The following is a 25,220-nucleotide window of genomic DNA, read 5'->3' on the forward strand; positions in this document are numbered from 1 at the left end:
AACTCCGCCAACGCTAAAAAGTTATGCTAGGTTAAAATTAGACTGAAAACCCAAATCATTCCTTTTCCCTTCAATATTTATTGTTTTTATATGTAAATTCAAGTAAACATTGTTTACCTATTGTTTTTATTCCTAGTGTTAATTTTTTTCTTGCATTTTATTTTCACATTATTGTTCATTTCTCACTTTGGTTGGACTTAGTGCATAATGTAGGGTTTTAACTATATGTAGTGTATTTATGTCATTTCACTGAGAAAGGAAATACTATCTGTGTACTAAAAAGAATCATAATGGTGTCATAATCATCATCTTGAAAAAGAGTGTATGTTTTTTTCTATTAAAGTTGTACTGAAAACATTTGAGCAAATCACAATGTAATCCAAGACATCTCATACTGAAAGTTCATATCACGAAGAAGAATTTTAAGACACACCGTTTTTTTTTTTTAAACTATCAGCTTCAAATTAAACCATCTTATCCAAATTCAAAAGGCACTCAAGCCTACTTGGAGCATCAGTATAGAGAAAACTAGGAAGCACAATACTATTGGCATGATATCGGTATCTGTAGATATAACCTTAAAAAGTAAATTATTGGTAAGAGCAGATACAGTATAAACATTTTTGCCAAGATTTACAACTGATATTTTGGCTATAAAAACCTGCCTATATCAGCTGTAAATATTGGCTTTACAAACAAATAGGTAAGTGTAGTTTCAGGCTGGACCAACTTCATTTGGATATTGGTTTCAATATCAGTATCAAGTAATATTTGTTTGCAAATATCAGCACGACCCAATATCTTGCATTTCTAGAAAAAACGCATAATGCACTTAATGAACTGTTAAAACCCCCTCCAGTTTTATGGCAGCCTATGAGGCCTCCTCCCTATTTTAGAAACCCCTATATACATATTCACCCACATTTTGACAACTGAAAGGGCATCAAAGGAAGAGCTTCATCAGTATTACATTAAATAAATGTTCGTTGACAAGCATCTCTATTTTGTTGTTGTTGTTGTTTTTAAATGTGCCTCACAAACGTTATATTAATAATCAATGAAAAGCCTTACTATGCAATGTTTTTACACAGTCAGCGTCAAATCCTTTGGAATTATACAAGACATTCAAATTAATCTATGTAATAGGTTGATGTTTTTTTGTCAGTGTAGGTAACGACATAAAACTATGACCTATGTGTGCAAATAGAGGGTATATTTCGTTGCTCCGTTTTTTCATTAAAATAGCATTGTAAAACTTTATTTTTTAGAACTCTGTATGTATTTTTAAAGTAAGATTTTTTTGTATATGTTAGATTTCAATAATATTTTATTTTATTTTATTTTATTTCGTTTTATTTTATTTTATTTTATTTTATTTTATTTTGTACTTTATAGCATTAGCGGAAACTACGTAATAGAGAACCTTCCTCTTCCGCCGTTGCCGAGCGACAGAGGAAGCTTACTCTCATCCCAGTTCTTCAAACAGCCTGCTAGCCGACTTCTTGGAGCGTTTTACCAACCACAGCTATGGAGGTGACGATGGACCCTATGTTTTTAGCTTGGAGCTATTTCAGGAGGAGAAAACTTCAACAATGTTCCGACATTTGCTCTAAAATACTGCAAGAAAACCCGTACGACCAGGTACTGTGCTGTAGTTGGTTGGGCTAGCTTAGCATGCTAGCGATTATCTATTTAGGAAAGCCTGTTCGTTTGCTACCATTAACGCACGGAATGCATTTAATCCTGACAAGCCAGGTCGCCGTGGATTATTTAAACATAGGTCAACTAATATTTTATTTGCTCAAATACATAAAAAATTTAGATACACTTGTAGTCACTGCTTTGCATGTTATTTTCACACATTTGTTTTTCTTTGCACTCATTCCTTTATTCATTCTTTCTTTCCTCCATTCACCTGTCCCCTCTTTACTTCCCTTCTCACTAAATCACTGCATGCTATCTTAAGGACTCCTCCTTGCCTATCTCTGAGGTAACTGTGGCTGTTTTTCTTTGCCATCTTCTTTCATGTGGACACTACAACACAGTTCCTGTCTGAGTGTGTATGTCTGTAACACGTGCACACCTGGAAAAAACTCGAAACTTTGTTTTTCATAGGCTGCATGGAGCTTGAAAACCCGTGCACTTACAGAGATGGTCTACATTGATGAAGTTGAGGTAGACCAGGAGGGGATTGCTGAGATGATGCTGGATGAGAGCTCAATTGCTCAAGTTGCACGTGAGTTTAGACCCCTCTCAATATGAACATCAAAAAATATATAAAAAACAAAATGTGTGTAATTGAAAAACCAAAATCATACAGTTATTCAGGGGCTAATTTGGTTTAATTAATGTACCCTTATTTTTCTTAAGGACCAGGAACATCACTGAGGCTCCCTGGCACAAGTCAGGGTGGGGGTCCCACACAGGCTGTCAGGTACTATAATGTATCATACTGATGACTCTTTTTAAAAGATAAGAAACACTTAACCTTAGTTTTAATTTTCTTAAATCAAGGCCTATGACACAATCAGGACGTCCAATCACAGGATTTGTAAGACCCGGCACACAGTCGGGGCGTCCTGGGACAATGGAGCAGGCCATCAAGACGCCACGCACTGCAAGCACCGCCCGGCCTGTTACTAGTGCCTCTGGCAGACATATTCGCATGGGAACAGTGAGTAGATTATTTTGTTTTATTTTATTTGAACATTATTAAAAAGACAATAGTGTGTGATAAAGTTAAACCATTGTGTATGGTGGTTAGAAGCCCAAAACAGACTTACAAAGACGCCATCTTCTCTGAGAATAACAAGACTTATACAAAGCAGCTAAACAGATCAGATGAAAAGAACGACTCCTATATAGAGGTATTTAGTTTATAAGACATAACTGAGAGGCTTCGTAGGACATAAATTAATGCTTTTCTAAGCTGAGGTTTTATTTGTGCAAATAGAATATTCTCCATAATTGTGAAAGTACCACTTGTAAATTTTATCTTTTTACAATGATATTTGTATATTATTGACCTATGTTTATAGTAGTGTCCCCTGTATCTAAAGATATAAATGATGTTTGACCAATTATATTTTGTACTCTGTCTTTTCAATAATGCTTCATCTTACTTAGTCTATTTTACTCTAAAGAAAGCCTAAAAAATCTGTCTGTTGTGACCTTTTCCCTTGTTTCTCCAGGCGTCAATGTTAACCAATCCTGAAGGGCCATTTATAAACCTGTCCAGACTAAATTTGGCCAAGTATTCCCAAAAGCCAAATTTATCCAGGGTAAGGCAGAGACTATGACTTTCAAAAATTTCTCAAGATCATTGTTCTTTTCTTGCATGTTAAGTAACCATAATTTCCCTTCTTAGACTCTTTTTGAGTACATCTTCCATCATGAAAATGATGTGAAAAATGTAAGTGCTGTTAAAAACTGTGCCATAACAAATAAATGTTGTGCATGTTTAGCTATTTGGATATTTGGACTAACTTAATCTGTCTTATTCAGGCTTTAGATTTAGCTGCTCTTGCCACTGAGCATGCTCAGTTCAGAGACTGGTGGTGGAAAGTTCAGCTGGGAAAATGCTACTACAGGCAAGTAACTCATAAGTGACTGATTTAAGTTTGAATTAAGTAATTATAATTTATATGATGAGTTATAATGTCCTTGTCATTGCAGGCTTGGTTTATATCGGGAAGCAGAAAAACAGTTTAGATCAGCACTCAACCAACAAGAGGTGGTGGACACATACCTCTACCTTGCAAAAGTAAGGATCATCATGGCTTTGCTTCACATTTATCATCTGTAACACATCTGAATATAGTTTATACAAGGCTAGACAAGGTTTTGCCTATGGTTTAAAAAATACATGCTATCCCTCAGGTGTATCAACGCCTGGACCAACCAATAACAGCACTCAACCTTTTCAAACAAGGTCTGGATCACTTTCCTGGTGAGGTTACCCTTCTAACAGGAATTGCCCGCATACATGAGGTACAGTATGCCATCATGGTCCTGACTTCACCTGACTTCAGAGTCCACCCACTTCTTTCTAAAGGTACAAGAAAACCATTTTCATTGCTGATTCTGTGCTATTTTTGCAGGAGATGAACAACATCTCATCAGCCACTGAATACTACAAAGATGTCCTGAAGCAGGACAACACTCACGTCGAGGCTATAGCCTGTATCGGCAGCAACCACTTTTACACGGATCAGCCTGAGATCGCTCTGCGCTTTTACAGGTCAAACAAGCTTTTCTATATAATTTGTGTGATTCATTGTCACAGTTAATGTAATGTGAAGTTATTTTTCATCTGTGACTCAATGCGTTTCTTTCACTTCTAGGCGGCTGCTCCAGATGGGGGTGTATAATTGCCAGCTGTACAACAACCTGGGACTGTGCTGCTTCTATGCTCAGCAGTATGATATGACTCTGTCCTCCTTTGAAAGGGCTCTGGCTCTGGTGGCCAATGATGAAGAGCAGGCTGATGTCTGGTATAACATCGGACATGTGGCAGTGGTGAGTTAAATCCAGAATATCAGCTTACTTAGAATAATGAACATATATTCTCTGTTAGCAAAAATACCTCAGCTTACTTCAAATACAGGAGCATCAATTTGTTCTGTTTTTACAGGGAATTGGGGATTTGACTCTGGCCTATCAGTGTTTTAAACTGACTTTGGCTTTTAATAATGACCACGCTGAGGCCTACAACAACCTGGCTGTCCTAGAGCTGCGCAAAGGCCGCATTGAACAGGTGAAGGCACATCATATATTTATATATATTTCACTTTAGATAATATTCGATTATTTCAGTAACTAATTTCAAACTCAAAGGTACAATATGTAGAATTTGTCTACATATTTGTATCTCTTCTCATCATCTTTTTAATTGTTTTTACCGAATGATCCCTTCCAGCAGAATTCATCTGTTGTAAATTAAAATGCTGTACACAAACTCTAGATAATATTTTGTAATTGCACACAAGTATCTCATGTGGGTAGATGAAATCCAGTTACATGAATGTAGGGGTGTGCAATAAGTTGCAATTCATAAATAAAAAAATACAGTGCTTAACAAATTTGTTAGACCACCCTAACCCTAACCAAAGTAAGGTTTATGCCACAGCTGTCCTAAATTAACAGCATTGGTAATTACCAAAATCATTTGTTATGTTTCTGCAATGGTTAATACACCAATATGCAGACTGATTTACTGATTTACAAAAAAACTGAAAAAATAGTAAAGCACATTAATATTTCTTGATTAATATGTCAAATTATAGTCATTTACTTGCATTCCTGAACAGAAAAATTAATTTTAGTGGTTGAATGTTATGCTTGATTCATTTCTGACTTCTCAGAGAAGCCCAGTGAGCCGGCTCAAATTTGGGTTAATTCAGTTTGAAATTCCTCATTCCTGTTCAAAATGGTAAAACGTGGAGAGCTCACTGAAAATGAAAAAGTCCACATTAAAGCACTTCATGATGCTGGATGGTCTTTGACACAAATATGACAGGTGGTCTAATAAATTTGTTAAGCTCTGTATATACATTAAAAAAATAAAACAAATCTATTTAATGTAAAAAAGAAACCAGATTTCTAATAAGGAAAAAATGTAAGATAAAATAAGAGACTGCATAAATTTTAACCCCCTTCAAGTCAGCATGTAGCAGATGCACCCTTGGCTGCCATCACAGCACTGAGGCTGCATGTTCCAGGGTTTTACTAAATTTGGCCGCATTCATTTTACACTACACCTTTGCAAACCTTCCAGGGCTGGCTGCCAAGAAGCATCCCCACAGCATGATGCTGCCACCACTGTGGGGATGGTGTGTTTGTGGTGCTGTGCAGTGTTTGGTGTTTGCCAAACAGAGCATCTTGTCTGATGGCCAGAAAGCACCATTTTGGTCTCATCAGACCAAAGAACTTTCTTCCACTTGACCATGAAGTCTCCAACATGCCTTTTGGTGAACTCTAGTCGAGATTTAATACGTTTTCTTCAACGGTGGCTTTCTCTTTGCCATTCTCCCATAGAGCTTTGACTGGTGAAGAACACAGGCAACAGTTTTATGCAGAGTCTCTCCCATCTCAGCTGCTGAGGCTTGTAACTCCTTCAGAGTAGTCACAGGTGTCTTGGTGGCCTCTGTCACTAGTCTCCTTCTTGCACGGTCACTCAGTTTATGAGGACGGCCTGATCTAGGCAGATTTACACATGTGCAATATTCCTTCAATCTCTTGATGATGGATTTAACTGAACTCCAGCGGATGCTCAGTGCTTTGGAATATTTTTGTAGCGATCCCCTGATTTATACTTTGCAATAACCTTTTATCTGAGTTGCTTGGAGTGTTCTTTTGTCTTCATGGTGTAATGGTAGCCAGGAATACTGATAAACTAGTGACTGGACCTACCAGGCACAGGTATCTTTTTACCAGTCACTTGAGGCACATTCATTACACTCAGGTGTTCCCCATTTCACTAAATGTGGGACTACTAGCACCAATTGGCTGGACCTTTGTTGAATAGGTCAGTCACTTTAAGGAGGGTTCATATATTTATGCAGTTGCCTATTTTACATTACATTAGATTGTTTAATTGACACTAGCTTGTGGAAATGTCTTTTCACTTCAACAATGAAGATCTTTATTTTTCAAATAAGCCTAATTATATTGACCATGATTTATTTATAATAAGGTTAAAAAATCCAAGATGGTGAATACTTTCTATAGGCAATGTACCATGAAGGATGTTAACCTTGACTAGAACTGAAGAACAAAATGGTAAAATACAATGAGAATCAATACATGTATTTTTTTCCTTTCTTTCAGTCTAAAGCCTTCCTGCAGACTGCAGAATCACTCTCCCCTCACATGTATGAGCCCCACTACAATCTCTCCATTCTATCTGAAAAGGTAATGTGATGTGATGTAATTCTTCTGTGCGTGTGAAGAAGTTAAAGAATAAAAGTAAATTTCCATGATGCAGTCTGCTAAAGTTGTTGTTTTTTTGGGCTGTTTTCAGATCGGAGACCTCCAGAGCAGCTACACTGCTGCACAAAAGTCTGAGGACTCTTTTCCAGAGCACGTCGACACGCAGCAGCTTCTGAGGCAGCTCCGACAGCACTTTGCTGAGCTGTGAGCAGCCGGCCAGCATTCTTAAAAATCAAGGCATAGTCGGAATAGAAAGTTGGCACAGATCAGGGAAACTGCAGTGGTATGTAAAGAAAAATGGTAGACAGTTGACAAGATAATCAGACATAAAAATCAGTAATTTGGCATAAACGCTCAACTACTGTTTTCACCTAAAGAACGTAGCTATTCCTGATAAACTGGTAACTTAGTGTACAGAGCTGTATTAAAATAATAAACACTGTTTGTATATTGTTAATTTAAAGATTTTATTTATTACAAAAAAGGAAGTAACTTACATTTTATAGGTTATTTCAACAATCTGATGTACTTTTTAGCCTGTCATTTTGTAGTCTCAACAAATATAAACAAAAAATAAAAATAATATTTCAGAGTATTTTTATCGAGACAGTGTTAATTCTTTGGATCACTTTCCCAAAAATGTATTTATTGAGCACAACCATTAATTGTTAAACCTTGGTGCCATTTCACAAATCCATTTCAGATGGTGACTGCATGGAGCGTCATTCCAGGAAAAGAAGGGGTTATCTCTTGGATATGTAGCTGCACAGTCCTCATTTCCCTGATTGTTGGGCTCTCCAGTGTTCCAGAAGCTAAAACGAATAACAGATCACATTTATAATGATACTTTGGGGTAGATATAAGGAATGCTACAGTATTGAACTGTTGGATATAGCATCTACGGTGTAATACTAGCTTGAGTGTGAGTGTGAGTTTGAGTCCATGAGCTGGGATGAAGAAACCTATCACAGCAAGAAAATATTCAAACCAGTGTTGTAAATTAACACCCAACAAGTACCAATTGCAGGTACACTATATGGACAAAAGTATTTGGCCACACCTGTTAATCAGTGAATTCAGGTGTTTCAATCAGACCTGTTGCCACAGGTGTGGCACCTAGCCATGCAGTCTCCATTTGCAAACATTTGTGATATAAAACGGGTCGTTCTGTAGAGCTACCTGACTTCAAGTGTGGTACTGTGATGGATGCCGCTTTGCAATAAGGTAATTTGTGAAATTTCATCCCTACTGAATATTTCAGTGTACTGTAAGTGATATCATTAGAGAGTGGAAGCGTTTAGGAACAACAGCCACCAAGCGGAAGACCTCATAAAATCACAGTGGAGCACCGGGAGCGTGTTCTGTGAAGTGACGAATCCTGCCTGGCTGCATTGTGCAAACTAGGAAACTTGGTGGAGGAGGGATAATGGTATCGGGCTGTTTTTGAGGTTTAGGGCAAGGTGCCTTTTCTCCAGTGAAGGCCAATCTTAATGTTTTAGCATACCAAGACATTTTGGACAATGCTATGCTTCCAACTTTGTGGCAACAGTTTGGGGAAAGCCCTTTTCTATTCCAGCGTGACTGTGCCCAAGGACTATAAAGACACAATTTGATGAAGACCACCCAGCACCTTGTAGATGAAGTGGAAGGGAGATTGTGAGCCAGGCCTTCTAGTCTAACATCAGTACCTGACCTCTGTGCTCTCAGGTGGTGGAATACATTTGTCCATATTGTGTACTTGCTAAAGTTAAGGGGAACAGTCATGTCACCTTATTTGGTGAACAGTGCTAATGACTGTCATCTGCTCAGTCACTTTCTATTCAAACAAATTAATTGTCTTAAAAGAGTTGTGTTACCTGACAGTCAGAGGTGTCCCATCCAGCCATCTCCAATTCCCTTCCTCATCCACATCCCTCAGTCCAATCCAAAAACCACTCTGGAACATAGCTTTTTCTTTATTATAAGCCCTAATCAGCTCAGTTAATGCCAGCTAATAATACCAAGGATGACACAAAGACAAACAGTCATTTTTTGGGGGGTTGCTTACACCATGCAGAAAAACATATGAAGTGGTAATGAAGAAAAAAAAGGTCAGAAATATTGGTGGAGTCTTACGTTTTTTTCTCTGCTGTCTATCACTGCCAAGTCGCCTCCTTGCTTCCTGCAGAAGTCTCTTGCGTCCTGCCACGTTCTGCGTATAAGGGTACTGGAGAAAGCGAAGTAGTAACACCTTGAGGTTGTGTAAGTCCATCCTGCTGAACAGTGTCTACAGCCCTCCTCTGTTGCCAAAGAAGAAGGAAACATGATAATTATGTATGCCTTAAAAACCACAAAGAATCAATAGTCAAAGACAAAATAAAAGGACTCACTAAGCATTGGCAGGTGTGATCTCAATGTTACAACGTCAGTTTGAAGTTTGTCAGCCTCTTTTTCAGATGTTTTGCATGTTATGCTCTGGTGTTCGAGCTCCCACTTCATAACCTGATGTTCAGAGGTTGCTTTTTCCAGCTCTTTCTTGGCTTCATCCCTTTTCTGGATGGCAGTGTTGTAAGAAGCATGCAGTTTAGCCAGCTCACTGTTGATGTCCGTGACTAAATGGAACCCATCAGTAAGTTTATAATCTGTGGGTGTTAAACATGTAGTGTTAATGAAGCAATGCTAACGTCTATACAGTTGATGCACAGTTAATAACAGTTTAATACCTTAATTTGTATCTTTCACCTCCTAACTTGGTCATCCCATCAGGATATTTAAGTTCCTCCCTGATATTTCATGTCTTGTATTTCCTGTTTTATTTTGATGATTACCTTGTTTTCATTTCAGATCCTCCTGTGTCCCTACATGCCTCTCGCATCTGTGATTACCTGACGTGTGTGTAGCTCTCTATTCTCCCTTGAAGTATTTAGGCTGCAGCCTGATGCTGCAGTTGTTTAAATTCATTCTTTTCCTCTCATTAATCTACACTCAGTTCCCCATGACGAAGTAAAAAAAGAATTTTAGACGTTTTTGTTAACCCTCTGGGACCCTTGTGTGCATTTTACGTGCTTTTCTTTTTCGATGATTCGTTGCAGGAATTTTGGTAACATTGTTTCTTTTTGTTTGATCTTGTTATTTCATGCTCAGCTCAAGAAGTAAGTCTAAAATACACTGTGTACAAGCAGTTGTTACACATGCCAGATTTTTGTTATGATGGCACCATGAAGTGCAGCTTGTAGAAACATCTCAGCAACAATCAAGAGAAATGGGCTGAACCTGAGCTAAATTTAAAGTGTTGCTGCAAAAAGTTGGAATACTAGTCTTAGATTTCAACAAAATTTTGAAATATTCATATTAATGTTTTGGCCTTTGTATCTAATGTCACCTCATAATCATCTAATAACTATTTTTGTCAGTGTTGTATTCAAGGAGAGTTTGATTGATTAGCAGTGACTTACAATAGACCCCAAGGCCGATATCAGCAGCTAGAAGAATGACAGCGAGCACAGCCAGGCTTCCTGTGAGCACTTTGTAATGATTCAAACTGGATCTAGGTCCCATCATGGACATGGACACTACAGAGAGAAGTGTTAGATCAACATACAGGCCATGCAGACGTGAAAAATGCAGATGTGAAAAAGCATGTTCAGTGTTGATCTTGGCATTGTGTTAAGTTCTATTCACTGTTTTTCTGGTCATTTAACTTTTGATACATTCATCTGACATCTGTGCAGCACACGTGTTCTGATAATCCAGGTTGTCCTGAAAAAGTCTATAACTTGATTGCACTTAAAGGGTTGAGATTCTACAGTCATTTTCGCATAAAACAAAGAAGCGGACAACAAATAGCAAAAATTGGCTTTGGGATCCAATGATTAATAGTTAAAAGCTAAAGTGACACTGCTCAGTGTTAAGAAGAGTCCATTTATACCTCAAAAAAGAGTCAAATCAATGTTCTGTGGTGTGGACCCAGATAGACAGTGTAAAAGCATCAGTATCAAAGTCACTGTGAAGTGAAATACAAATGTTTCCTAACACACAAGATATTTTGAAATAAGGCTGCTGTAAATATGTGAAAAGCACTGAGATCAATGTGTGACAGAATTTTTAATTTAGACCATCAGAAAGTTGTTTACCTCTTTCCTGGCTTGGTTTTATTTGAGCGGGGCAATAGAAACCCATGACATCACAGGTCTTGATGGGAAATTACCCCACTCCCATTACGCTACAATGATTTAAAATCACAGATCAGTTCATCTCAGTATATTCTGTCCTTAGCTGACGTCACTGCCTTCACTGAAAGTTAACAGCCAGCTGCTGCTGTGTTTTTGTTCATTGTGAGGTAAATTTCCCAAATCAATCAGCCACAGCGACCTATGGGTCATTAAAATCATTATAACAGAGAGATTTGTGCCAGAAAACAGTAAATTTAATCTCCAACTTCTGTCTCTCTGCTCTGGAACAGAGCCAGGCAGCTGTGCTCTAATTACAAACTTTTTTAAACTTTGAGAGGATCGTATTTCTCGAAAGTGGGTGAGGCTTCGGCTCCTTCAGCAGACACGCCCACACCATCCTGAGCAGACTGCCTCATTTTGATGATTTTGAAGCTTAAATTGATAAACTTAGAGATGTTTTTCATGACTGAAATTTGGCCTGGTGATGCTCTGTCATACAACAAAGTTAACATACAGAGATTTTTTTTTTCATCACTTTATGGGGACTTTAACCTGGACAGTGTTAATTGACCTCACAGATTTTGCAGTGCTTGTTTTTGAGCAACACATGCCTCCATCCAGGGATGCCTCGATTTATTTCAACAAGACAATACCAAGCCACATTCGACATGAGTTACAACAGCATGGCTTCAAAATAAGATTGTGGGTACTACTACTACTAGCCTGCATGCAATACAGACCTGTCTCCCATTAAAAATACAGTCATAGAGTGTTGTCAGGGAGGGTGATGTAACACGGTGGTGAACATGTTACTGTCCCAGTTTTCTTGAACATGTCTCAGGCATAAATATATATATATTACAAAAAATATCAGTTCTATCATTAAATATATTGTTTTGGGGGTTGTATTCAATTGGATATGGGTTGAGAATGATTTGCAAATAACCGTATTCTGTTTATTCACATTTTATAATAATGTATAAGCTATACATTAAAGCTTCAGTAAATACATAAATACAAAGCTTAGATTACAACAAGCGCAGGAACTATTTTGCAGAATGCATAGAAGCGAGTGTTGTCTTCGACTAAGAGCAGAGAACACAGACATGTAATTATTTCAGCAGTCATAAATTCAGTTATCTACGTTACCTTGTTGCTTCTCCTGGTTTGAGTCAAGCGTGTTGTCGTCTGCACTGACTTCATCTTGACTAATCAGTCTGTTAAAACCACCACCAAAAGTCCCACTTGAATTTTCTCTGTCCTCCATTTTTACTGCAAAGACTAAGGCAGACTGATGTGTTTGTCCAGGAGAGATTATTTGTTAGGACATTGCCCTGTGTGAGAGCACGAGTGTAACATCACAAACACAAAATCCAGATCATTTGTTAAATATTTACAGGGTCGTGAGGCAATTTGGAGAGAAGTTTCAATTCCTGACAACAGTCTGATTTCATTGTTTATTCAGAGTTAAAAGGTACAGGGTGGGACATCAAACATGTCAAAAAGAGTTTCATAAAAATTTCTGTGGCAAATCTAATTTTGTATATGCTAGAACAGCACACAGATACCTGTAGTAAACCTCAAACTTTTAAAAAGACAATAACATTGTAGAGCTGTAGCATGTTTATTTAAAAGTTTTTGCACATTTGCAGATCATTTCTTCAGTTATTGTGATTTCATATTGTGCTTGCCTGCTTCTCACATATCCAGTTATACTGATGGTTTTGGCAGTTCCCATTGTACCACATCCTGATGGTGTCAGGAAAGTAAAACAAAGCAGCACAGTCCCCACTCTGAGGTCCACTGCTCCTCGGCTGTCCACTCCTCCAGTACCTTTTATGCATCACAATGAGACAAAGAAAAATTAAGGTAATCTTTTTTTTTATGTTATTTATGGTTCTGTTTTGTTAAATCTGTTTATAATCTGAGATGCTTACATTGTTAGCACCTCTGTCACATTGTTCACCCACACCCATGTTCCTTTTGTCACCACGTCAGTCAGGCCCATCCAAAATCCCTTCTCCCACCACTCACCGATGCCACTCTGACTCGGAAATTGGGTAGTGAGGAGTTGCTGTAAGAGAAAAAATGCTGATTGAATTTTTTTAATTGCTGATTTTCAGTTTATCGTATCTGTAAGTATGATCAAGCAGAACTTAGAGGCCCTTAATAGAGAGGAACTACCTTAATTCTCAGACCTGAGGTGTTACCTGTCTTTTTGTTGTTGATTTTGAGAGGTCATACGTAAAAGAAGCGACTTCACAGTGTGTTGTAGTTACGCGCAGGGGCATACGGCATGGGCCCCCTTGTAATCTGATTGATTGGCTCAAAGTAACTACCTTTGCACTTTGGTGAAGCACATTTCTACTGTTGGTACTTTAAATTGCGACTTTTGACTGACATCTTCTTTTGAGTTCTTTATAGGAACCCAGCAAAGCAAATGAATTGGCCAGACTCCATGTCCATCATCAGGCAAATCAATCTTGCAAAGCTCCAATCTACAACGTTTGTGCCAGACCTGTAAATGGTTCTGACCGATCAGCATCATTAAAAAAACAGAGGCAGCAGCTGGCGGGGTTAAGATGTACTGGAAGCCAATAGTGATGGCTGTCACCGGCGCAGCAATAAGCTTGGATGTAGCTATCATATAATGGCAGTTTTATCAGAACATGACCACATTTCTTTAAAGCACAAAGAACAGCACTCAAAGCTTTTCATGACGGAAAAAATGTTTTTGCTCTTCTCCTGATCTGCTTCGGCATGAGTTTATGATTGTTTAGGGTGGGGTTTCGTTGTACGTTTAGCAAGTGTATACAGTAGCTGATACTTTTGTAGCAATAAGCTCAGATTAAGCTGTAGAAAAGCAGCAGTTTAATCAAACCTCAACCACATTTCTTTATTAAAACAAGAGCAAAAAGCCACACCGAAAGCTTCTCCTTGCAGCAGTGATGTTTTTGTACGTCCCCTGTTTGGCTTTTGGCCTGACTTTAGCCACCGACACTCTGCCCTTGTTCAGCTCTTGGGTCTAATTTATAAACATTCGAACGCACAAAACGGGGTGTGCAAACCAAAGTTAATTCCCACTCAAAAGTATGTGATCTTTAAAAAAACAGACCTGATTGCAATATGTGTGCACCTGTAAGCACACCCTGACCCATGCGTACGAACGTTTTGGAGGCAGAGGGAAATCATAAGCAGAGCTAAATCTCTAACCTCTCTAAAACTCAAAAAGGTTAGATTTTATGTAATGGTAAAGTCTAAAAAAATTGTAAAAATTATGAATAACGGTGTTTGTCATACATTTACATGTTTTTAGATGTGGATACGTACATGAGGAGTGGGGGGAGGGGCTGAATGTATTTTCATCTGCCAAAGGGCAGATATAGACTGAGTCTTTCCGTTAATTTGTTGACTCACCTGCTCGTCCAAGTTATTGATCACCAGCAGCTCTGCACCTTTACTGTGGCAGTCCGCTCTGCTATCCGGCCAGTTCTTTTTGGAGTTGGACTCATGGTTAGTAGAAAAATAATAGCAGGAGGATTTGAGAAGAATCCAATCGACTGGGCATCTGCCACAGTTTTCCTCTGTTACAGCAAGAAATTAAACATTTTAAACCCTTCATATTTGCATAGTATAGTTAAATGATGTAAACCTGCTCACCCAATGAAGTTATATTGGACTGCAGCTGTTCCTTCTCTGTACGCAGTGTCTCTATCTGTTTCTGAAGCCTGTCCAGGCTGCTTTTGTGCTGCTTTACTTGCAGCTTTAGTTGCACTTGACCGGCACGCTCTTTTGCCAATGCTGTCCTAGCTTCCAGCGTGGCTCTGATGATACCGCTTTGGTTTCGGAGATAGTTCATCTCGTGGATGAGGGGCGTGGCAGCTGAAACAGGAACCTGAAAGTTGATGGCTTTGGCACCTGAAGCATGAAAACACGAGGTAAATAAAAGATATGAGTATGGAGAGTGATGCCAACTTTTATGCCCCTAAACAGCTGTTGACCCCGCTCTTTGATTTTAGATGGTCTTCAGCTTTGTGGCTGTTGTTCCTAAATGCTTCCACTTTCTGATTCCCTTGCAGTTGACTGTGGAATATCTAGCAGGGATAAAATTTCCCAAACCATCTTACTGCAAAGGTGGCATCCATCACAGTACCATGCTTGAAGTCACTGAGCCCTCCAGAACCCTTTTTTGTATCACATATGTTCCAAATGTAGACTGCGCAGCCAGGTGCACACCTGTGACAATGGGTCTGATTGAAAGACCTGCATCCAATAATTAACCGGTGTGGCCAAATACTTTTGTCCAATATAGTGTATCTACATGGCGTTAAATCTCAGCTGTGACTCCCAGCTCTACAGACAGATTATTCTGAAATCAGCCTTTTCTGTGAACTCAGATACTTACAGTAACCCCCAAGGACGGCAGCAACTATCAACAGAGCAGCATTCAGCAGACAAAGACCCAGTATAACTTTTCGATGGCGTAGAAATGCAAAGCATCCTCCCTCTGTAAACAAATGTTTATGAGTTAATATCGTAATAGTTTACAGGTTACAGAGGCATTAAATGATCTGGTTATAGTTAACATAATACACATCAAAAATAATTGGATTATATTCAATAATTTCTGTCATATTTTAAAAGTATAGTATAATCTAAAGTAACTGAATCAGTTCAAAGAAGAAAACAGCAGATGTCTGTAGTAAAAGTTGGATATAGGTCAATAACTGCTGGAAATCAGATTTTAAAGGTTTGCTGTACCTTCAAATGATTGATGGTGAAATCCAGAACGTCCATATTTATGTTCAAAATCCCGAGACATCTTCTGTTTTAAGAAAATGTTGTCCCTGGACTCTGCCTGTGACTGAAAGTCCTCCATTATGTTGGTGAAAGTAGAGCATATCGATCTGTTTGTCTGCTGCTTCTACCAGTGAAAGGGCATGTTTGTTGTGTGTGTGCGTGTTTGCGTGTGTCTTTGTGTTTAGACACTGGTCTGAATGCTAAGGACCTTGTGCATATTTTTGGATAAGGCAGAGAAATATCACCATAAGCACTATCATCAGCGCTCTTTACCCAACATTTCCACTTATACAGTCATGGACATAAGTATTGGCACCCCTAGAATTTTTCCAGAAAATACACCTTTTCTCCCAGAAATTGTTGCCATTACAAATATTTTTGGTATACACATGTTTATTTCATCTATGTGCATTGGAACAACACAAAAACATAATACAAAAGCCAAAATTGACATAATTTTACACAAAACTCAAAAATGGGCTGGACAAAATTATTGGCTAGAGCTAGGTAGAGCTAAGGTAGAGCTTTTTGGAAAAGCACGTCATTCTACTGTTTACAGAAAACAGAATAAGGCCTACAAAGAAAAGAACACAGTACCTACAGTCAAACATGGTGGAGGTTGAAAGATGTTTTGGGGTTGTTTTGCTGCCTCTGGCACTGGGTGCCTTAACTGTGTGCAAGGAATCGTGAAATCTGGAGACTATCACAAGGTTTTGGGCCACAATGCAGGGCCTAGTGTCAGAAAGCTGGGTCTTCGTCAGAGGTCATGGGTGTTCCAACAGGACAAGACCCTAAACATACTTCAAAAGGAACCAAGAAATGGTTGGAGACAAAGCGCTGAGGAGTTCTGAAAAGGCCAGCAATGAGTCCAGATCTAAATCCCATTGAACACCTAAGAGAGAACTCAAAATTGCTGTTGCAAGAAGCACCCTTCAAATCTGAGAGACCTGGAGCAGTTTCCAAAAGAAGAGTGGTCCAAAATTCCAGTTGAGAGGTGTGAGAAGCTTGTTGATGGTTATAGGAAGTGATTGGTTTTTGTAATTTTTTTCCCAAGGGTGTGCAACCAAATATTAAATTTAGGGTGCCAACAATTTTGTCCGGTCCATTTTTTAATTTTGTGTAAAATTGTGTCAATTTTGGCTTTTTTCTTCTGTTTTTTTTGTGTTGTTCCAATGTGCATAAAGGAAATAAACATGTATACAACAAAAACATTTGTAATTGTAACAATTTCTGGGAGTAATGGAATATTTTCTGTAAAAATTCCAGGGGCACCAATACTTTCGTCCATGACTGTATATGGTTATGGGGGCGAGTAAACAAGTCCATTCATTCCTACGGGATTGTCTGTGATGTCTGATGTTCTTGCACCCAGTATTTTTGTCAAGGCTGTGCCTGAGTATATTTAAAAACAAAAGGCTATCTTAGTGAACAAGCTGCTAACTAGCTAAGAGGCTATTCCTTCAATTCAGTTATGCGTTTGTATGATTAAAACACGTTGCTCTTGTTATAGTTTTACTAAATAGTGAATGTCATTATTATGCTTAAATATGATTGTAAATTAAATACAGATTATATGATACAGAATACAGTAATATATATCTGTTGGGCATTCAAAACAGCATGATTTACCAGTCTGAAGTACAGTAACATTAACCTGACATGCCAAATAGACTGTTTGATAAATACATTTCATGGTTATATCTGGGAAATCTCCCATACAAAGTGCTTGGGAAAGGCAGGACTTTTCAAAAAATTCTAAGAACATGATTGGATGAGCATTCTGTCTGTCACATTATAATAGGCCAATCAGAGAGACAAGACAAAATGAGGTAGTGGGCATGTGCAGCTATAGTAACCTGAGCTCGACAGACGGGAGCTACTGTAGCTTATGAACAGTGGAGCTTGTCGGTAAACAAAATTCACGCCCAGACCAGGCGAGAGAAGTGGCTCTTCGCTCTTGTTTTAATCAGCAATATGTTTCAGTTCTGATAAAACTGCATTTCTGCTATAGCTACATCCAAGCTAAAGGCTACACAGGCAGCAGCTTCCAGTAATACTAAACCCTGCCCATAAATACCACCTCCAGCTCCTGAAATGATGCTGATTGGTCGGGTCAGTTTCAGACTCGGCACAGTTGTTTCAGAGTAGGGCTTTGCAAGATGGATTTGCCTGATGACAGACATAGGATCTGGCCAATCCAGCTGCTTTTCATGGCAAAAAAATAAAAAATAATTTAAATTCTGCTTTAACTTTGTCATGATTAGTATAGATTAATTAGAATAAAAAGTGTTTTTTCTGACTGAAGCATCGGGCTGCAACATGCCAAAATTGAAAAAAGTAAAGTGAAGTTATGAGAAGTTTCCTTATAGCTGCCTGCAGCTGCATTATTGTGATGTACCTACCAACACTGAAACAACTGTGTTTATTAATCTTGAACTAATCTTATAATCAGTGGTATGCAGTTTTAGTCCATTTCTAAAAGTATCTTAACTTGTCGATCTGTAGTTATTAGAAAATAAAACATTTCTTTCTTTTCAGTTATTACATGAATGAATGCATTCCAGTCCCTCTAATGTCTTTTAAATGTGTAACTAAAACCCAGCATACAGCCCAAAGAAATGAATAATCCACTTTTGTTAATACTTCCTTATATTTATTCAAAAAAGAACACTGCAGACATATAATACTTGAAAAAAGAACATCATAGCATCTTCTTCTCTTAGCTTCTTTAATATGATGGAGAGATTTTCATCTCATCTGATAACAGACCAATCATTCTCTCCACAGCTAGTTTGGCTCCATTTCACATATCCATTCCTTTTCCAAACGGCAATATGCATGAAACCACGTTCTTTCTGGGGTTCTCATATTCAGAATTGCTACGCAAGACTCATCTCCTTCATTTTGGTTGTTGAGCGACTCGACATTCCAGTACCTAGGGAGATAGAATAAAAACTCTGTTCAGTGGTGCTGCCAGCATAATCTTGTATGCTCTTTAAATACATTTTAGTACCTGTTCATCTATTTCTTACAGAAACTAAACTGTGACAGCATTTCTTCATTTCTTTTCTGTTTTCTGTTCTTGAGTTTGTCTTAAACTGCGTCCACTCATCAGTGTCAGGTTGCAAATACACTATATGGACAAAAGTATTAGGCAGCCTGACCACTACACCAAAAGGGACGGTAATTACATTGTATTCAAAGACATGTACTTTAATATGGAGTTGACCCTCCACTCTTCTAAGAAGGCTTTTCACAAGATTATGGAGTGTTTCTCTGGGAATTTGTGCCCATTCATTCTGCATTTGTGGCTAGGTTGCTGTTCTTCGTAAGTGCTTCCACTTTCTATTAATATCACTTACAGTTGACTGTGGAATATCATGAACCGTCTTACTGCAAAGGTGGCATCCATCACAGATCCATGCACAGAGTGAGCTCTTCAGAACAGTGTTAATTTTGGCAGCTATTTTTAATTAGTCTTAGTCTTTAGACTAATCTGTTCACCTGCCACCATTGTTTACAGGCTTGCAGTGGCTGCAACTAAACCATGCCTGTAGCTACTGCCTCTTTCAGCTCAAAGGACGCAGATTCACAAGCGTTTTTAACTTGAAACTTTGCAAGCTGCATCTACCTGATGACAGACATGAAATCTGGCCAATCCATCCTGTTTTGCAAGGTTGCAATTTTTTAGAGTGAAACACAATACTAGCGCAGAGATTGTTTTGCAGCAGTTATGATACGGCAGAGGGAAGCAGCCAGCTAGTTCATGATGAAGTCCAGGCCATCTAGAAGAAGGATGACGGACAAAACATCTGAGTGGACTGGATGGACTAGTCCTCAAAATATTGGAATGAATATGAAGGCTGTTGTCTTGGATACAGTAGGAATAGCATGCAGTAAGGTAGGAATTGGACGGCTACTGCATACTGACTTTAAGCCTTGTACTGTATGTTGCACCCTTTATATAGTTGGCTGTGGTGTCTGGCTATATCATCTGGATTTGGTGTGCTCTATATTCATCTGTGTCTCTCAATCTCTAGTGTGGATTAGAGCTCTTACCCTGGACCGTGCAGAGTCACTTTATTTAACCACACCCAACTGCGGTCTGCTTGAATATATCTAAGGCCGATCCAGGCTCCTCTTTGTGCTCCGAACTGTAAGCTTTGATCCTTTTTTGGTAGAAACTCATACAGGTTGAGCTAGGTGGAAACAGGGGTCAAACAACAGTAGAATTAGTCAAAGTTAACACAGCAACATTTGATTTGCAGAGCAGGCCCAGCTCGATATGCTGGATTGGCGATGACATCTTTTCCCATGGCCGGAGTAGTGTCCAAAATCATTTTTGTGTTTAGGGAGTAGGTAATGAGTGTGTGAATTCGGACACAGCCGGTAAGTGGCTATTTTACACAACAAAACAGTTTTATGAAAAAAAAAAAAAAAAAAAAAAAAAACTGAAAATCTTCTTGCAATTTCTGCTCGGGTAATATACGTCATCGCCTTAGTGGAGAGGTCTGCTGCTGAACGCTCCAGTGTAGAGGTCGAGAGTGACCTGGATGCAGCCGAGGACCTCCACTTCATACTGGAAGTCGGACGAGCGCCGCCATATCTCATCTTCTAATACTGGAAGTCGCTTAAATTGAATGTCTTCTTCATTGTTTTCTTCATATATGGATTGTCTATATATATACATGTATATATGTATTTAGTGTATTAGTTTGTATATAAACGGGTAAATCAAGTAAATAATGTATGTATGTATGAAGAAAAAAGTTTTCTTTGCGTGTCACCCCCGTATTAAAAGAGGCAGGACATAAGGAAATGCAAGTAGACAAAAAATACGTGAGTTTTCAGACTAAAAAGCACAGCGAACACTTAACAGCAATTATTATGAATCAATTTATGATCCAAATTCACGTATCACTGAGCACAGACATAAGATGCGACGGGAGATTGGCTGGCTGGCCCAGATGTGATATTCAATACAAGTAGATAAGGAATGTGCAAATTTTTGGAGTAAAAGGCTCAAACGATCGGATTAAAATGATTTTAATGAATCATTTCTACCTCGTGATCTATATTAATATATGAGTATGCATGTATATATTATATATCAATTATATGCATAAATATAAATCAAAAATATTTGTATTAAATTAACTGAGAAAATACAAGAAAGAGGATTCTGATTTTATATTTCACTATCAGTTATTTTCATATGGACCACTGATTTGAAATGACTCATTAAAATCAATGTAATCTTGTCGTTTGAGCTTTTTATTCCAAAAACTTGCACTTTCCTTGTCTACTTGTATTGCATTACCTGCCAGACCTTCCTCTGGCAACATGGCAGTCGACGTCCGCCAGCCAACCAATCTCCCGTTGCGTATTACGTCTCTGCTCAGTGATACTTGAATTTGGATCATAAATCGATTCATTAAAATTAATGTAATGTTATCGCTGTGCTTGTTTAACCCAAAAACTCTTTGTCTATTTGTATTTCCTTGTGTGGCAGACTTGCCTATATTAACATGGCGGCGACACATGGAGAAAACAACGAAGAAGATGTTCAGTTAAAGTGACTTCCGTTATTAGAGGACAAGATATAGTGGCGATTTTCTGACTTCTGGTGTGAAGTGGAGGTCCCAGCTACAACCAGGTACTCTTGTAGGGCTCTGCTGTTGAACGCCTCCCCATAGAGGTCTGCTTGAGATCTGCAGCCAGATCCTCTTGGAAAAAATGCATTCGATTTGTCAGACTTTGCAACACAACTTTAAAACAGCGCTACTTCTGTACTCACCATTTGGCCTTCAGAGAGAGAAAGTCTGCCTTTATTGTTGGTAAAATTTTGGTGTTTGTAGCTGAAAACAGGCTCAACCTATAGACCCTAACTCATCTTGTTTCAGTAGTGACATGAAAACATGGGACAGGTGTTTTGAAGTGTATTTCTTGAATTCAAATTTTGTTGTATATTCCTGTACAATGACAATAAACGCTATCAAAATCAATTTGAATATTTTAACTTCCCTTTAAAAGAAATCAACAAGATATATAAATAAACCCATTAAAAAAATCATTTAAATGATATTATTATTCATTGAAATTTAGGCATTAGAGTTTGGGACAGCCACTTCCCAATGCAAAGTCATAAAAAGGAGGACATTTTATATATATTTAATTTAATGCTATCTGAACTAATGCATTTGTATTGAACAGATCATAGCATGACATTAATAAATATCAAGGCTATGAATATCCTGTTGTCTTTTAAATGTGTTTTTTAGTATGGGACTGCAACTTGGATGAATTTGGTAGAAAGCCCATATATATTTTGTTATTTCATGAACATAAATTCTTACACTTCATGGGACTTTTGAAAAGATGGCTCCCCGTCCACCACTATTTCTGTCTATAGCATCCTAAACTCACCTGCTTCTCCCAGGTATTAATTACAGTAAGGTTGCCCCCCCGGCTGATACAATCCACCATGCTGTCTTGCCAGTTCTTGAAGGCTCTAGTTTCTGACACAGAATGAAAGTAGCATGTTGAGTTGATTAGTTGCCATCCTGAAAGGCATCGTCCACAACTGCCCTCTGTTGAGTTAAAAAAATTGAAAAAAAAAGCTAAAGTTACATCAGGACAAGGTTTGACAACAGAAGTCATTAATAAAAGGATTCAACAGCCTCTCACCAATATCAGAAATGTGGGATTGCAGTGTTGCTCTCTCTACGTGAAGAGACTCAATCTGTGTCTGCAGTCGATCACAGGAACTCTGGTTCAGCTCAACAAGCAGTTTCAGTTCTTTGTTTTTCTTCAACTCCTCTTTTAATGCTTGTTTGTCCTCTTCATGAGACTGGATTACTTCAGTTTGCATTTCTTGAAGTGTCTTGAACTCTATTAAGAGGGTTTGTGCAGTTTGGTCTGGAGCTGACTTCTCAGTAGCTGTACCACCTGTGATAAGCACAGAATTAGAGAAAGATTTCACGTCCAGAAAAAGAGTTGAAAACCATAACAGCTTTAGGTTGTAAATATATCTTTATGGTTGTACTCACAGTAAACCCCAATGACAATTGCCGTTATGATCAGAACAGTGTCAAGCAGTCCCAAGCACAGAATAATCCGAGGATAAAGTGGGAGACTTCTGGACCCAACTCTGACAGTGCTCAGAAATCCTGAACCAACAGAAACCTGGAAGTGCACAGCCACTCTTTAATATGTATATTAAAACTATGAATGTCATAATAATAGTAATACCTACCTTTGTTGCAGAACTTCCACCTCTGTAGTTTTCATCATTTGAAACCATGTCTGGATGCCTCTCAGGTCCTGGGGTTGTTTCTCAGAATTCTCCACAGCATGTCACTTTTATCTGCTGTGTCAATATTACAAAACGGGATGCAGGCTGTTTGTGTGTGCGTGTATGATAAGGGGGGCATAAGGACTCGAGTTTCTCAAATATATAGATATATTTTCAAACAAGATATAATATGAAACATCATCTTACATACTGATATAATCAAAATAACACTATAGGTTTTTTCTGCAGCAGCCAGCTAATCTTCTTCTCTTCCCCTTAAAGTCCCTGTAAAGTGATAAAAAATAATCTTTATTTTAGTTTGTTGTATGAGGTCACTGTGTAATAAACCACCAGGCCAAATTTCAGTCATGAAAAACATCTCTAAGTTTATCAAATTAAGCTTTAAAATCAGGAAAAAAATGAGGCAGTTTGTGTAGGTTGAATGAGCTGAAGCCACACCCACTCACAAGAAAAACTTTCACTTAAGTTATTCAATTGCAGATTACGTATTTTGATTACATTAAAGTTTAATTAGGCTATTAAGTTTTTAAAAAGCATGAAAGTTTACTTTTAGCATTCCGGTATACATATTTTGGAAACAGTTTCATTTTGTGTAATTGCTCACACCGTAGAACAACAGTTAGCTTGGGCACGGTGTATTACTGATAGCAACAATTACACTGAGCTCAATACTGGGGCCTGGTACTGTTGCTGATGCAAAAATTAAGTTTGAAACTTTAGGAAATGTTTTCTTGGGTCAATGAAAGCTAGTTCCCACAATTAGAAAAGAACAAAAATCTATACTTTTATTTCATAATTTTGACTGTTTCATTATTGTGATCTTCGATGCAACTCAATTTCTAAGTAGGTTTTATAATTGTACAAGTCTGTTGCTTGAAATGTGTTCCCTTCATAAAACCTTTTTTTTTTTCAATCATTTGTTCTCATTAGAAGTGAAGGCTCTTCTTTTCAGCAGCAGACTGGTGGAGGGGCTGCTGCTGCTGAAGAGGTGATGTTTAACAATTCAACATAGCTACTATTTGCTTAGAGCTTCTTTTTGTTGTGTACTTATATGTTATTTTATAGGCTATAAAATCATACAAATCATTGATTTGATTCATAAACTTAGATTGTGGTTTGCACAGTTTATGCTGTTATGTGTTGAACACGTGGTTCTGCTAGCTTACCTGTGTCATCTCCACCTGGTGCGTTTACATCGAACTGTGAGCTTGTGATAAAATTAACTTTGCATATTTGAGTTTCTAAAGCACTCTGTTTCTTAGTCCAACTTTTTCGCCAACTTCGCTCACGATAATATCAATCTTTCTCTCTTGATTATACCTTTGACTGTGCAGGAGGGATCGACCACTCACGTGCTAAATGTGGAAACAGTTTAACGGTTTTGTTTCCAATCAGACGGACATGGATGGTCCGCTCCACTTGACCAACTGCAAGGAGAGAGAGAGAGAGAGAGAGAGAGAGAACTGCTTCTACCTGGGTCCATACAAATTGTCTATTCTGCTTAAGGAGGTTCCTACATAGACATTTATACGTAGACACCTCATTGGCTGTGTTTGACTGCTGCGGTGGTACGTCAACATGTCCACCACATTGCCAGAGGCAAGACCACCACACGCATATACAAGCATACAAGGGAACTTGAGATTTGCTGAATAAAAAGCACTCCTGTGGGACCATGAACACGTGATAAATGCAGTTTTACATATCATAATTAGTGCATTAATGCAGACAGCCCTAGATATTACATGTTACAGATATTAGGGACAGTAGAAGTGAATTTATTCCTAAAAACAACTGTATTTGTGTGTGTGTGTGTATTTTTTTTTTAAATTATACTCTGAAAGAATTTCATTGTGACAAATCTACATTTTGGACATTTCAGCACATTTGAACATTATCAAGGTAATACTGATAATAACCCATTTATTTTGGTCACAATAATTATGATATGAAATTTTTATATCTTAATTATTGTCACCTGGCATCTCAAGTTTAAAGTTTATCAGAGGTGATACAGAACGGTA

At 38.2% G+C, this 25,220-nt stretch overlaps 3 protein-coding genes across 6 annotated transcripts; 1 reads left to right on the forward strand and 2 right to left on the reverse strand.

Annotated features, from left to right (window-relative positions):
* The first annotated feature begins 1,457 nt into the window (after nt 1-1,457).
* Nucleotides 1,458-7,256, forward strand: ttc8 (tetratricopeptide repeat domain 8). Its single transcript, XM_041811884.1, has 14 exons — nt 1,458-1,641; nt 2,116-2,236; nt 2,371-2,434; nt 2,515-2,674; nt 3,192-3,281; nt 3,368-3,412; nt 3,505-3,590; nt 3,676-3,763; nt 3,880-3,990; nt 4,101-4,240; nt 4,344-4,518; nt 4,634-4,756; nt 6,829-6,912; nt 7,022-7,256. Exons 1-14 carry the CDS (start codon nt 1,528-1,530, stop codon nt 7,136-7,138), a joined length of 1,518 nt encoding a protein of 505 aa, XP_041667818.1. The 5' UTR covers nt 1,458-1,527; the 3' UTR covers nt 7,139-7,256.
* A 124-nt stretch (nt 7,257-7,380) lies between these two features.
* On the reverse strand, nt 7,381-16,023 carry LOC121525766 (CD209 antigen-like protein E). Of its 3 annotated transcripts, none has more exons than XM_041811887.1 (11): nt 15,843-15,993; nt 15,487-15,588; nt 14,742-14,999; nt 14,499-14,665; nt 13,019-13,155; nt 12,231-12,914; nt 10,365-10,481; nt 9,300-9,551; nt 9,046-9,209; nt 8,787-8,866; nt 7,381-7,742 (listed from the first exon to the last, which is right to left on the reverse strand). In XM_041811887.1, the coding sequence occupies exons 6-11, from the start codon at nt 12,346-12,348 to the stop codon at nt 7,592-7,594; spliced, it is 882 nt and encodes a 293-aa protein (XP_041667821.1). In that variant the 5' UTR covers nt 12,349-12,914; nt 13,019-13,155; nt 14,499-14,665; nt 14,742-14,999; nt 15,487-15,588; nt 15,843-15,993; the 3' UTR covers nt 7,381-7,591. The 3 variants fall into 3 exon arrangements, with proteins under 3 accessions (XP_041667821.1, XP_041667820.1, XP_041667819.1); XM_041811886.1 differs by having other exon boundaries at nt 8,787-8,920; XM_041811885.1 differs by lacking the exons at nt 7,381-7,742; nt 8,787-8,866; nt 9,046-9,209; nt 9,300-9,551; nt 10,365-10,481 and having other exon boundaries at nt 12,525-12,914; nt 15,843-16,023.
* Nucleotides 16,024-18,498: 2,475 nt separating this feature from the next.
* On the reverse strand, nt 18,499-23,228 carry LOC121526473 (C-type lectin domain family 4 member M-like). Of its 2 annotated transcripts, XM_041813085.1 has the most exons (6): nt 23,137-23,228; nt 22,931-23,066; nt 22,569-22,829; nt 22,308-22,471; nt 19,941-20,080; nt 18,499-18,816 (listed from the first exon to the last, which is right to left on the reverse strand). In XM_041813085.1, exons 1-6 carry the CDS (start codon nt 23,182-23,184, stop codon nt 18,669-18,671), a joined length of 897 nt encoding a protein of 298 aa, XP_041669019.1. In that variant the 5' UTR covers nt 23,185-23,228; the 3' UTR covers nt 18,499-18,668. The 2 variants fall into 2 exon arrangements, with proteins under 2 accessions (XP_041669019.1, XP_041669020.1); XM_041813086.1 differs by lacking the exon at nt 19,941-20,080.
* Nucleotides 23,229-25,220: the final 1,992 nt, after the last annotated feature.

This window comes from Cheilinus undulatus, linkage group 18 (genome assembly GCF_018320785.1).
Source record: "Cheilinus undulatus linkage group 18, ASM1832078v1, whole genome shotgun sequence".
NCBI classification, from domain to species: Eukaryota; Metazoa; Chordata; class Actinopteri; order Labriformes; family Labridae; genus Cheilinus; species Cheilinus undulatus.

Coding starts and splice junctions, on each gene's coding strand:
- ttc8 (XM_041811884.1), top strand. CDS start 1,528: ATGGAGGTGACGATGGACCCTATGTTTTTAGCTTGGAGCTATTTCAGG. Junction 2,435..2,514: donor GGTCCCACACAGGCTGTCAG/GTACTATAATGT, acceptor TCTTAAATCAAG/GCCTATGACACAATCAGGAC. Junction 4,757..6,828: donor GCAAAGGCCGCATTGAACAG/GTGAAGGCACAT, acceptor CCTTTCTTTCAG/TCTAAAGCCTTCCTGCAGAC.
- LOC121525766 (XM_041811885.1), bottom strand. CDS start 15,960: ATGGAGGACTTTCAGTCACAGGCAGAGTCCAGGGACAACATTTTCTTA. Junction 15,000..15,486: donor TGCCGTCCTTGGGGGTTACT/GTAAGTATCTGA, acceptor TTCATGCTTCAG/GTGCCAAAGCCATCAACTTT. Junction 13,156..14,498: donor TCAATAACTTGGACGAGCAG/GTGAGTCAACAA, acceptor TTTCTCTTACAG/CAACTCCTCACTACCCAATT.
- LOC121526473 (XM_041813085.1), bottom strand. CDS start 23,184: ATGGTTTCAAATGATGAAAACTACAGAGGTGGAAGTTCTGCAACAAAG. Junction 23,067..23,136: donor GTGGAAGTTCTGCAACAAAG/GTAGGTATTACT, acceptor GTGCACTTCCAG/GTTTCTGTTGGTTCAGGATT. Junction 22,830..22,930: donor AATTGTCATTGGGGTTTACT/GTGAGTACAACC, acceptor TGCTTATCACAG/GTGGTACAGCTACTGAGAAG.